Genomic DNA, 13,207 nt, shown 5'->3' with positions numbered 1-13,207 from the left:
AATAGTTTTTCCAGAGGTGGGCGCTGGGGATGGAGCTGGAGAAAGAGTGGTCCAAGTCGAAGTCGGTGCGGAATCTTTCCGTTTGGCGCTAGATTAGTCCTTAACGCAATGCTTGGTATGAATAAATACTTACCCCTGAGGAGTTCATGCTCTGGTCTGTCTCATAAAGTTGTAATAACAGTATCGTCAATACTTTGAGAAGCGAAATCATTAAGTCTCGTTTCTGCCAGCTACTCTGACCACACGGCATCTGTTATGGCGATTTCCAGCAGAATTTTTTCTCAATAGCAGTCTATTCAACGCGGTTCTCTTACCTTGATTGCGTGTGTTTCCTTGTGATTAAGAAGAGCCAGAATTTAGAAGACAGGATTGACTCTCTATTTTTGAATTGAAAAATCGCCCTACAAAGTCTCCGTCTATACTTCTCAACTATGGCATCCCCGCTCCTAACGGTTCGCAATCTCACGTCAACCCCGATAAATCTCAAGCACTACGAGATACAGGACTTGAAACACACGCTAGGCGGTGGAGGGTACATTTCAAAGATCACCAGCGTGTGGAGCACACCTGTAAATGCTAAGCAACCGGTCACCAATTTGCAGGATGTCTCATTGCTCCTCGAGCCTTCCACATTACGCAAAGCGGATATCAGACCTGCTAATATCCCTCATGAAACCTTGTGCTTGTTTTTCGAGATCGAAGGAGAAATGTACCAGACCAACATAATCCATCCGACATGTCATTCCCAGCTCTTGATGCCAATAACTACCAATCCGCACTTCAGCCATACCACTGTCTACCATCCCGAATATCATCACCTCGCGATTTTTTATCGCAGCAATCTTCCCACTTGGATGAAGACCCTTGAGAGTGAAACGCCGCTTTCCGCTCTTTCTATCCCAGGCACCCATAACTCTCCTACGTACCATCGCGCTCTGCCATCTGTTCGCTGCCAAGTAGCGCCAGTCCGCGAACAGTTACAACAAGGAGTGCGCTTTCTTGATATCCGCGTTCAGCCTGAAGGTCCTCTTGACCCAAGCAATGATAAACTCAACCTGGTTCATGGCGTTTTCCCCATCTCCTTGAGTGGCCCAAAGCACTTTCGGACTATGTTGAACGAAGTCCTTGCTTTCTTAGCCCAAAATCCGAGCGAGACGGTCATAATGTCCGTCAAGCGTGAAGGTCCTGGTAACGCCACCGATTCTCAGCTCAGTCGTATCTTGCGAGACCACTACGCAGGAGACGTCAACCGCTGGTTCACGGCTCCTCGCGTTCCCACTCTGGGCGAAGCAAGAGGCAAGATCGTGCTGATTCGCCGATTCACGCTCGAAGAGAGGCTGAAGAATGAATGGGGTGGGGCTGGCTGGTGCATCAACGGCGATACATGGGCAGACAACACTCCGAATTCCCTCTGCCCCAGTGGCGATCTCTGCATTCAAGATTTCTATGAGGTTCTGGAGAGCGAGAACATCGGAAAGAAGATTCAATACTCCATTGACCATCTGATAAGGGCATCAGAATGCGTCTGCCCTTCACCAGGCTCAGACGCTAAGCTGCCGTTTTACATCAACTTTCTCACAGCAAGTAATTTCTGGAAAGTCGGCTGCTGGCCTGATAGGATTGCGGCAAAGTTGAATCCTGCGATTGTCGATTATCTGTGTACGAAACACAATGTATCGGACGGCTCGGGGGAGAAGCCTGTTGGAGATGGAAGTACTGGCATTGTAGTATGCGACTGGGTTGGACAGGATGGAAATTGGGATATTGTGAGGTGCATCGTGGGCATGAATGCCAGATTCGAAGCCAAAGGGCAACCCGTAAGGCAGGAGCATGGTCATGATGAGCTTTGAAGGGAAAGCTTTTGAAGGATATTATTTTCTGTCAGTATTATAGCTCCCCTGTCTACCGGCAGATGATTCGGCTTGAAGCTCGAATATATACAAACATGGAGCTTAGTGATGCTCCGAAAACCCTTTTCCCCAGCGTATAGGCCTCATCTATCAAAGTTCACGCACGCTCACCACTCTATCTCGTCCAAAGAACGAGTCCGACACAAGTAGACCGAAGCCATCTCCTGGAGAAGAAACCCCGAAGGCGTTTTTGTAATAGTCAAAGCCCGCCGCCGTTATCACCGTCATACATATCCCAACCAAACACTGCTCACACAGTATTCCTCCGCTTAATCTTCTGCCCATCCTCCATCACAACAGCAATGGCATTCGACGTCTTCACTATCCTCACCTCCGGAAACTTCAACTTGAGCTGACTGTTGAACAACTTCTCCACCACCCCCATCTGCTTCGCCTTCATATTCCCAAAGTATATCGAAGGAGACACATCCGAACTCTCGTATCCCGCATAGCACGTCTCGAACAGCGGACGCTCGTGGTCCCCTTTTCCTCCAGCCACCTTCTCGCGGTAGCTGCGCAGGAGATCCGTAACGTAGGCGGCGAGCTCGGCGAGGATGCTGTTCTGCGGGTAGCGGTGGCAGCGGAATTCGGAGGAGGAGGAGGAGGACGACGACGACGGCCTTATTTTCTTGAGCGCGTTGGAGAGGGAGAACTTGTTGGAGCCGCGGTCGGATCCGGATCCGGATCCGAGGTCGCTGGATGAGTCGAAGCTGTTTACTGAGGATGGGGGGGTCAGGGGCGGTGAGATTGCGACGGCTTGTTGGTTCTGTGGAGGGAAGACGGGACGGGCGGTTGTCGCGAGTGGGAGGGCCTCGAGGAGGAGGAGGAGGAAGATGAAGAGCTTCATGGTGATGGGGTGGTTAAGGAGGATGTGGATAGGACGATGCTCACATCTCCACTACCTTATGTACAAGCTCGTCGACGGGAGGTGTTTCTAAGTTGGGGTGGTGCGCTGAGGTTGTCCGAGGGGTCAGGGCTGTGTTTTGCTCCGCGCCGCAATTATTATTAGTCAATCCCAGCAATAAAGTCTGTCTCACCAACTCCTAATAGGACTCCCTCACATCGTTTAGCTGCGATAGATGAGCTAGCCTAACAGGGCAGATTGTATTATGCGTCTCAGCCGTGAAGAATACTGAATCATCGAGGGGGTAGGGCTTCAAGAACAGTACCAAGTGTTTCCTCGAACGTGTGATGGCAGACACCATAGAGAAGGAAGCATATGACGAAGCCAAGTCAGCTCTGCAATGCTGTCTGTTGTCCCAACCTCTTCAGTCGCTGTCCTCGCGGTACTACTTTCTCTCCAATGTGTTTGACCTCCAGCCTTTTGAACTTCACATGTCGACCATTCAAGCTACAGATAATGCATATGAGTCTTTCTTTACTCGATATGCTTATCTGTGCAAACTAGCTGCCAACAAGGACAGGGAGATTGAGAGGGTGACGCACTGGCACTTGGTTGAAATCATCGCGCTGTTGAAGGACCACGGCTCGACCCGAGAGGAAATCGCCGTCATGCAGAACCCAGTCATTGCACATTCCGAGAGTCTAGCTAGGACTTTGGTCGACTTAGCTGCTGGTCTATGGCTGATGCTTTTGATTAGCAAGTATCCAGGCGATATCTCGTATGACGAGCCAATAATTTGGGGGGACAACGAGAAACTAGGGGAGGAACAACACGAGCTGAACGAAGGATTGATCAACAAAAACTTCTCTTATCGCTACAATTCGACTGATCTGGTCAAATTACCGCAGGCTTTCACCGCCGCCCATTTGGAACAAATTGGTGGGATCAAAGTGGAATGGACAAGCAATCTCGCAGACCACCTTCTACTCAAGGACGACGATACTAAGCTTATGCTATTCCATCAAGTCTCTATTTTGCAACTTCACAAGAAGTCTCCAACCACTCTCTTGCCCAAGGTTCTTGTGGACGAGACAATCCGGTCCATATCCCTTCTCATACCACCAGTACTGGGGAAACCAAACCCATGGTTCCAGCAGCAGCGGAAGAAATGGCTGATCGATGCACAAGCTGGCGTGTGTCATCGACTCAATAGCTCTGAGCGGCAGATCGAGAAGTTTGTGTATTGGAGAGAGCGTCTAGTACTGCTGAAGCGGACGTTTGATGACGCGGAGCCTAGGAACATTTCGCAGCTGTGGTGGGATGATCGGAAGAAGACGCAGTGGTTCACCTTTTGGGTTGCCGTGTTGGTCTTCATTATGACCGTCTTCTTTGGCGTAGTGCAGTCGGTGGCGGGGATTGTGCAGGCTTGGGCGTCGGTGCAGAGCCTGAAGGCGCAGAAAGCGCAGAATTAGGGCCCATCAGAAAGCCTCAGCAATGCAGAGGATATCATCTCTTCTTGCAAATTCGCCACCAACAAGGCCCTGTGGCGTCTCTGGTCTGTAGGAACTGAACAGCGGACTTGCGCACGATGTAGGCACCTTGCTTCCTGTCCAGAAGATGTAGTTCGCTGGACTTCTCGGAGATTCGATATCATCAAGCGGGTTTGGTCTAGGCAGCTAGGCTTAGAGAAGGCTCTTACGCCCTCCATCTTCTCAGCAATACACATGGAGGCATTCGCTAAGTTCGCCAGCGCCGAAGAGACCGCTCGAAGGAAGAGGAGAGGTGGTTAACACCATGCACTAAATCTTACGATCTGAGGCCTCTTGGGATTCCTTTACTGATCTTGTAATGATAATACTCTTTCAACTCTTCTTCGGCGGCCGTTTCCCTTGAGTATTTGGGCATTCTTATATTTTCATTCTTACCAGCGGCGCAGGACCCCTGGTGCCCCAAATGCCCAGTTCGAAACGTGATACTTAGCCTAGACGTCTACATTCTGCTTTGATTTTCCGAAAACGTCGGAGAATTCTGGTCTTGCTCGTGTCTGTGACGAAACCTCTACCATATCGATTTTAGCCGCTTCTAGCATGTGTCCATCATTTGCTTGCTCTGTGCTTGCTCTGCGGGACTTGGCGTCTCCAAGTCGACTACGCATAGGGGTTTCCGGATCGCTTTCTCAGCAGACCTATCTTGTCTTCGGGATGCCAACTCGTACCCTAGGGCCATCTTCGATCATGAACCTATCAGACCAATCATTATGCAGATGCAACGGGCGTCTCGGGCCGTAGCTAAAACAAGGGTAATAAAGTTTTTATGGTTGGATGGCATCGATCCCTTCCTTCCAGCTACACGCGACTATCCCCAGTTCGCAACGAAAGGCATCAATAGGCACAGCCCCCTCCGAGAACATCAACTGATGAGATGAATCTTTTATGCAAGACTGTTGCACTTTTATACACGTATGAAAGTAAAGAGGCGCGAAAGGCTGCCTTTCACCCAAATACGCTTTCAAATACCTCAGGCAATCAACACCCACCATTTGTATTCATTCCTGACCACCAGGATGACAAGTTATATACATTTACAGAAACCACGGACTCCTTTCTGAATAGTGATATGTCTGGTGACGACAAGACCAAACCCTAAGTCTGGCCGCTGGAAACCTATCACCTTCCCACCTGCATGGTGCAGATACGGTCTGCTGCGTTCTCGGCTAATTCATCAATCATTTCGCAGCGCAGTTCCGATCCTCACATCATCAGTACAGCGCCCTCCATAGCCATCGACCTTGCGAAAGAGTTTTTGTGCTTGAATAGTGCAAATTTTACACACTCATGCATGCTTCCAGCTCCTACGCCCTACTTTGCGGATACTATGTGTTCTAACGCATGGGCGGAGGAGGATCAACCTATCACAACCCAGATTTATCCTCGGGAGCCTTGACCAACGGAGCCTCTAGCCAACAGCCAGATTAGAAGTGAGGGATGCTGGAGGAAGTTACGCATTGTGTTCACAGCTCCCTTCGGGATCTTCGACTGATGCCTCTGAAGGAGCGAAAATCGGGGAGTCTCGGAGCGTGGAGGCCAAGACCGGACCGGACAAGGCTTTTCCACGCAGGAGTCTAGTACCAGATACCTCTCAGGCTCATGGCAGTGTGATAGGCCGGCTTTTCCTCCTCGCCATCGATTGGCCCTAATTATCTCCCATGAAGCAAAGGTGAGCAGAAAGTAAGAAAGAACATTGAGATTTTCTGAAAAGTTTTTTGTTTTGCTCTGAACCTGAACGCGCCATTTGAAGCGACCATGATCATGAAGCAGTACCGTGAGTTAAAGCACGAGATCCAATATTCGGTTCCTCCAATATCAATCGATTCGACGGACTACTCATTGGACGACCTTTGCATCATCTTCCAAAAATGCAGTATCCTTTGGACTCCGCGTTACCTCCTCGCAAGCCTTCAGCTGCGCCTTGCTCGACCACTCTGTCCCGGTCCCCTTGCCAACTTGATTCCAAATCTTGTTGTACGACCTCGGGCTATGCCAGTATTGTGGCGGTTTTCACAGATCTGTTGGAGGTCTCTCTCTACCTCCTGCAATCCCGAGCTAAAACCTAACAATCATGGCGCCGGCGCCCGGCCTCGATAGCTTGATTAGCTGCTACATTGCACTCACCTGCGTGTCCCGATCCCACTGATGAAGAACCCCATGACGGGGATGACATCAATAGTGCCCTCTAGAGCCTGTAGTGCTGCATTGGGACGAATTATGTCAGTCTCCATAAAATGTGCTGAAACCCTGTCGCGGTCGCGGAACATCTCCTACCCTAGATCTGTCTACCACTATCCGCCAAAGGCCTTGTCCTAAAGGGTACCCTACGTCGAGAAAAGACTCGCCATGTTGAAGTTGTCAGATCATGCTTTCGTAAGCTGGACCTTCGTTATCATAGGATTCTGGAAAAAGCCTAGGCCGGTGCACCGGTAAAAGGGGATAGCCCAGGCTTTATCACGCTAGTCTTGGTTATTGGTGGCACCTGGGAATATCTCAACTCTGCGAAGGACGTATTGTGGTTCTCGCGTGTTGCAAGACATTGTTGTGATCTACCTTGCTTTACTTCTCGAGCAAGTCCCGAAATCTACATGGCCATGAGCTATTATTCAAAGACTATAAAAAAGACGTCAACGGCACAGCGGACTCACGTCACTAGTGACCTTAGGACCTATGTCATGATCACACCAGGCCACATCTTGGCTGCCTTGTTACGGTGTTGACCAATTCGGTTCTGAGATCTCTTCCTGATTAGAGTCCGATGATATAACAGAGATTGGAGCCTTTTGTAGAACCAGTGCTTAAGATGGGCTTTGGGACGATGACTGAAGTCTCACAAGGAGGAATGTGGGGGGGAAGTGAAGAGGGTATTCTTATGCTGGAGCCCATCATGCTGACATGTAGTCTCGGAATCCTGATCCCATCGCTAGCTGAACCTGACCTTCTTCACAGGTCTAGTGATGAATCTACCATATCTCCTCCCGAGCATGAGTCTCCACCCTTGTTAACTCACACATGCTCCAGTGACGTGTGTTTCAACAGACGGTTGAATCGAGTCAATATGCATACAATGATCATATGGTGGGTAAATAGGCCGCCACAAATGCACTTGCTTCTACCTGACTCCAGACGGCGACATTTGTTGAGGAGGCTTTTCATCGTTAGCACGGCATGCGCCAGAACAAAAGGCGAACATGTACCTTTCACGTTGCGGTAGCCGGTTGTCGTGTCTAGTCTAGATATCGGCAGTGCCTGCTCTTGTGGATAGATCCAGTACGGTGACGACTTACCATACATGTGGGTCACAACGTTTACCATTCTCGTAATGCCGGCCGCCAAGGACCTAGAGGATGTGTCGGTACCTTCTGAATTTCGTTCGTCTGGCAAGACTGAGAAATGAAACGCGGCCAAGATTTACTAGGATAGCGGCTAGAGATTGTATTAAGAAGTCTAAGGTTCCTACAATCAGTCAAGGAGAAAGAAACCGGATAAAGCCGCTTCCTGTGAAGCGGACATATGGAACTTGTTAAATGTTGGTAGAGCGACGATAAGGACCATCCCATCAGTAATAATTGTGATGCCCAAGGCGACTTCCAGCGTCCTAGTCTCATCACAGTAGCGAAGGATAATCGAGTCGCTCGTCTCTCCAGAAAAATCATCTACGCCGTCGAAGCTTACCAAACAACACGTTGCCTTGTATGTAGACTCTAGTTCTCTGCTATTTGATTTGGTGGGCCGAGACCGAATGTGCAGGAACTCGGATAAGTCAAATAAGTGGGCGACGGAATGTACGGCTTACTACGAGAACTACACTCCGCCTCAGGGAACAACTCGACGTGGTAAATGTGATGGTGGTTCAGATGGTCTGCCAAGAGGGTCATTGTTGGGAAATGGATTGAAGACGTTATGAAAGATACAGATGTCCGGGAGTTTCAATCAAATAGCAGGGAGATAGATAGTGGTCAGCAAAAAGATCCACTTTTCAAAAGCTACAGTCCAATCGAAGAGCGCGAAGGCTACAGTCAGCAGTAGCTCTGCAAACGGCCATTTCCTGCACGGAAGATGAGTCGTACAGTCTCAGGATTCGCCAATTCCACTGAAAAGAAGAGAGATTTCCAGGCGATCGTAGACATGTTCAAGGACGCAAGATCCGTCAGCCGCCGCCCAACGCCGGGAAGTAAGGCATCATAGCCCTTACGGAATCGCACGGAACGGCGTCTCACAAGGAAGAATGTCAATCACAGTCAACAGAGGCAAATGCAACATGGGGAGCAAGAGGCACAAGAACTCGAGAGGGTTCGCAAACGGGAGGCGAGTGAGAATCAACAGATACGGTGCTCCCACGGCGCCGATCGTTCCTGTCATCTGCTGCATCATTCTCTTCTTGAACGCACAGCAGCGCAGAACCGTCAGGGTATATGAGTAATGAAAAGAAAAACGACTGTGCACGAAGACGTCCTTCCGTATCTCTTTCCATGTCGCTTCGACCGCAGCAAGTGACGCTTTCGCGCCGCTTTCCTGTCCCCTGACCAGCGAAAAATGTTCGCGGCCGGATGGCTTACTGGGTGGATAGAAAGTCGGGAAACCTACCCTTCTGCTGCGCAGCTAACATCGCGTAGGGTTGGTCGAGACGTACTTTGCGTTCCGTCCGGGGCTGTTGCAGACGTGCCTTGGTGTTGGACGAGGCTACAGAGGTCTGCACCGAAAGTCCTGCACCCGCCAAGACTCTTGCGCTCAGACTTCGGATAACGCCCCACCTAAAGGGTTACCTGGACAATGCGTCTGGAGTTCTTCGGAATCGCACCTAGCCCTAGCCAGGTTTCGGGGCTTACTGCCTCTATCAAGGCTAAAAGAAGTAGGTACCTTAAGTCCCATCATGCGCTGTGAGAAGATATTTTTAGGCTTCCCCTCTACAGGGCCGCTTTCCGAAAGTAGGGTTAGGGCTGCACTAGTGCGGGTGCAGGACTTTCGGTGCAGACCTCTGTACGGAGGTTGACACCGAGAGCCCTGGGCGCCGAGGTTTTCTGTGCCAAGATCTCGGACGGATACCGCTCGGCCTGAAAGGGTTGCCCAGACACTGCTGTGCGCTTAAAAGATGCTTCGGAAATGTACCTATACCTGGCCTGAGGCTAAAGTAAAGTGTGCGCTCCAAGGTAAAGTATCTTTCCTGGGATCTCTCGCTACGGGGCTGCCTTCCGAAGATAGGGTTAGGGCTGGCCTAGTGTTGTCCAGGACTTTTGGTTGTCGACCTCCGTAGGGAAGTCCTGCCTCCTGGCACTCTCGGCAAATATTGCAAAATTCCTAATGATGATTCTTCATGTAGCTACGAACATACTCATTGGCCCGCTCAGTCGAGTCGGATGTACATCACCTCCCTGGCGACCATCCCAATACTTCGAGGAAGTACGACGTTTGCCCAGGACTTTTGGTGCCGACCTCCGTAAGACTCTCCCGACATTGGATTTGGAGGCTTATATTTAAGCTTTTTCGGTCTCTGTTAGCGCCCGAGATGACATTCTAAATGTAAAGCTTGATTTTGTAGTGCCTGATCATCGATATCAAGCCATGGTACAGTAGCTAAGTTCACCTGGGCGAGCATGTCGGCTTACTTAGATGGGACCCTGCATGGATGCTGACGACCACATCTCCCTGTGGAGATTGATTAATGTAAAAGTGGGTCATCAGTCTTTCATGCATGCACTGATCCTGTGTCTGCACGAGTGGATCAAAGCGTAGGAGATCTGCCAGAGAACGTACGGGAACTCTTCTCTAAAGGAAGCCTGACACCATGCCGGCAGTTGAAGAGCTCGGTACTGCTCCGTCAAAGACCAGAAGCCGGAGGATCAAGAGACCCGTCAGAAGATCATAGAAGCTTTTACGATCACTGGAGTAAAGTATATATTCTTCAGCGCGGCAAATGTTGGCTACCCTAGTCGGACGGGGTGTGCCGTCATTGCCGAGAAACATATCACCGGCACGCCGGCAATATCGTGTTTAATCCATTTCCAAACTTTTAGGCTTTTAGCGAGACGGGCAAAACAAAAAGACGCGTATCTTACGTCAAAGCGCGGATGGTCAATTTGCTTTACTGGCTAAGGAGTCTCGTTCTCTGAAGCCTCATTTTAAGCTTTAATGCACCTTCACGGGCAACCGCCAATCACATACCTGGTTACATGTACGATAAAGAGTGCATCATTAATGTGCTTTGATGGCCAGGCCAGAAGATTTCCATGGTGTCGCAAGTGTATTTATCATCCCACAATAGGGGCGGAGGAGTCCCTATCTACTCAGCCGCCTTAGCGAGAAGCCCTTGAGGAAGAATTGGGCTTAAAGCCGCCAATATTGTGAAGATCCATATGGAAAGATGGTCTGCATGGGAAATCCCAAGCTGCGGAAAGGCAATCAATGGGCCCACTTGAAATTAGGGCCCAGATCGCAGCTTGCTCACACTGCATGTCGACAGATGCACGGTTGTAGCAGACTACTGCGCGATGATCGGAGGAGATTTTCTTTGGGGGGAGGGGGATCCGGGTTGGGTACGAATGTGAAGAGGGAGGCTGATTGCAAGAATTGCGTAGCCGACGGAGGTCGCAAATGTGGCGATTTTTTCGAAGGGTCCAGGATTGACACATGTTACTGGTAGCATTGGATCCTGGACGGTGGCATTGTGCCCGCAGGTAATGCATGGTGTGAGAATGTTGAGAAGATCCGTCATTGTTGTGTCACCTGAGGATGCATATGTCTGTTACTTGTTTTTCGTGTGAGAAAGGTCAGTGGTTGATGTTGCAGTAGTTCTTTCTATCTTTACTGCTTCGAATTGCCACGTTGCTGTGAAAGGAGCCAGCCTGATGGGTTCGAGAGGACTGCTAGCAATAAGACTTCTATAGTCCGAAGGACTATGCAAGAAAAATACCGCTGGCGAAGTCTAGTATCGCCATAATAGATCTTGGGCTGTCCCAAGCGTGCGATGCTCTCTCTCAACTGCATCTCCACTCCGCGAAGCGATTGAAAAGCTCATTCTCCCTCAGCATCTTCATGTAGTTGCTTCTAATGCTGATAATGACCTCCAAACCAGCAGCTTCCTCGTTTCCTTTGCAACCCTTCAGTTCAGGCAGTACGAGACAGAAATCCTCAAACTGTGGCTTATGTATCCTGACTCGCTCGCACCTTCCACCCACCAGTGTGCCCCAGTCAAGATCGTACAACTCCTGAGTCGCCCAGGAATTGACCACAAGGTATCGCCCCTCAAATCCCATACTGTCGAGTCTCACTCTGCTGACGTCAGGGACAGATTTAATGGCTCCAATCAAGTGTGGGAGATAGGTGTCGTCGTATTGGTTGATCTTACGCCGCAGAGTGTGAGCGCACTCGGTCACGCCTTTGGCCGTAGGAATGACAGTGCTGAAGGGTTTGATGATGTTTCCCCAGATGAGAACATTGCCGATGAAGCGTGCAGGCAAGGGCGGTCTTGCGAACCGTCTTGCATCGATGACGAAGCAGAGCCCGGTTTCGTCTTTGATCGATTCGGAATGATTTTGAATCTTGGTCTTGTGGGCGGCGGTGACACAACACCACATCAAAGAAGCGAGGGCATCATTGGTAGAGATCCAACTCGTCTCGTCACCTTCTAGTCTTGATGCCATTTCCTTCAATTCTCGAAGCTTTGCTTTGGAGAAAAAGAACATTTCTCCTGCCAATGGGTTGGACTCAGACCGTGACGTCTCGTTCGCTGGTCCGACACGAAGGACCGCTCGTAAATTGTCCATTGCATTCAATCTGAAGTCGAGAAGTGAACGAGAAAAAAGAACGATCCACAAGCGCAGATTTTTGAACATTCGAGAGAGAAAGCCTTGCGTCCGAGCCGGACTTTTTGGTTCAGGGTGGTATTTATATTCTCTGATGTCTTCGAGTCTTGCGCTCTCATCACCCTCTATGAGCCGGGTTCTATCAACGCAATCAGGGCTGACAAGCTGCGATCCATCTTCACCCCGACAGTAAGCAGCCCACACTCTGGCGACAGTAAAGGACCCGGCGCCGTCGGTGAAAGCGTGGTCGAGGATGAATCCCAAGACCATGCCACCTTTGATCAAATTTATCTGTGCTAGCAGGACCGGTCTCTCGCCTACCTCCAGCCGTTCGACCTTCGGTATAAGCATCTGTTGTCGTGTTGGCACCAGTATACTGTAGTTGATGTCGACCATAGGGAATTGTTTGGAGCGCAAGGCCTCATAACTAGGATAGTCCGTCCTTCTCAGGTCTTTCACTATGAGTGCATCTTCAGCGGTCCTCCAGGGAGCTGTGACTGCCAGTCTCCCTCTCTGTGGAGCATCTGGAAGACGCGTGACCGTGCCCGCCAGAAGTGGGATCGCGTTGAACGTCTGAGCGAGGGCAGATGTCATATTCTGCACCAGTAACGAGACATCTGAGCCGGAATCGGGAAAGAACATAGCCTTGTGAACGTAGGGGGCACCGATGACGTTATCGAGGGGAGTCAAACAGAAAGGGGCAGACTCTGGCGATGATGAAGCCATGTTGACTTGTGCAGTCCAGTGAGGTGGCCAGCGATGAGCGAGAGATTGGAGAAAGACAAGGACTGAGGACAAGTCCAAACGGCAAGGACTCAGTTTGTCTTCTTCGCTGCCAGTGGTATCCCGCATGGTCTTTGCAAAAAGAGCATTGCACGGGTAGGGGGGCCCCGTCGATGACGAGGCAAGATGATTGAGAAAAGTAATAGCCGCGGCTCAGTTCACTATCATTGCAAGCCACCTTGGATACCGATGAAATCCACATCATCATCGAATTATTAAGAAATTCATATACCGTCGTAAAGATACCGTAACGACACGAGAGCAGACAATAGATCGTCAAAACTTTCCGGTAAATAAATCAGGCGCGCTCGAAGAGCCGAA

The 13,207-nt window shown here is 50.1% G+C and overlaps 4 protein-coding genes across 4 annotated transcripts; 2 read left to right on the top strand and 2 right to left on the bottom strand.

Moving 5' to 3' along the window:
• Positions 1–431: 431 nt before the first annotated feature.
• Positions 432–1,850, top strand: HO133_002680 (uncharacterized protein; the record flags this gene model as incomplete). Its single annotated transcript, XM_037293605.1, has 1 exon — positions 432–1,850. One exon carries the CDS (start codon positions 432–434, stop codon positions 1,848–1,850), a length of 1,419 nt encoding a protein of 472 aa, XP_037150434.1.
• A 310-nt stretch (positions 1,851–2,160) lies between these two features.
• On the bottom strand, positions 2,161–2,757 carry HO133_002679 (uncharacterized protein; the record flags this gene model as incomplete). The annotated part of the gene is made up of 1 exon (XM_037293604.1): positions 2,161–2,757. The coding sequence occupies one exon, from the start codon at positions 2,755–2,757 to the stop codon at positions 2,161–2,163; it is 597 nt and encodes a 198-aa protein (XP_037150433.1).
• Positions 2,758–3,245: 488 nt separating this feature from the next.
• On the top strand, positions 3,246–4,226 carry HO133_002678 (uncharacterized protein; the record flags this gene model as incomplete). The annotated part of the gene is made up of 1 exon (XM_037293603.1): positions 3,246–4,226. One exon carries the CDS (start codon positions 3,246–3,248, stop codon positions 4,224–4,226), a length of 981 nt encoding a protein of 326 aa, XP_037150432.1.
• A 7,049-nt stretch (positions 4,227–11,275) lies between these two features.
• Positions 11,276–12,829, bottom strand: HO133_002677 (uncharacterized protein; the record flags this gene model as incomplete). Its single annotated transcript, XM_037293602.1, has 1 exon — positions 11,276–12,829. The coding sequence occupies one exon, from the start codon at positions 12,827–12,829 to the stop codon at positions 11,276–11,278; it is 1,554 nt and encodes a 517-aa protein (XP_037150431.1).
• Positions 12,830–13,207: the final 378 nt, after the last annotated feature.

Source organism: Letharia lupina (assembly GCF_014066315.1).
Source record: "Letharia lupina isolate WasteWater1 chromosome Unknown contig_15, whole genome shotgun sequence".
Classification (NCBI taxonomy): domain Eukaryota; kingdom Fungi; phylum Ascomycota; class Lecanoromycetes; order Lecanorales; family Parmeliaceae; genus Letharia; species Letharia lupina.
Note: the sequence above shows the minus strand (reverse complement) of the source record. Positions and strands in the feature narration are given on the sequence as shown.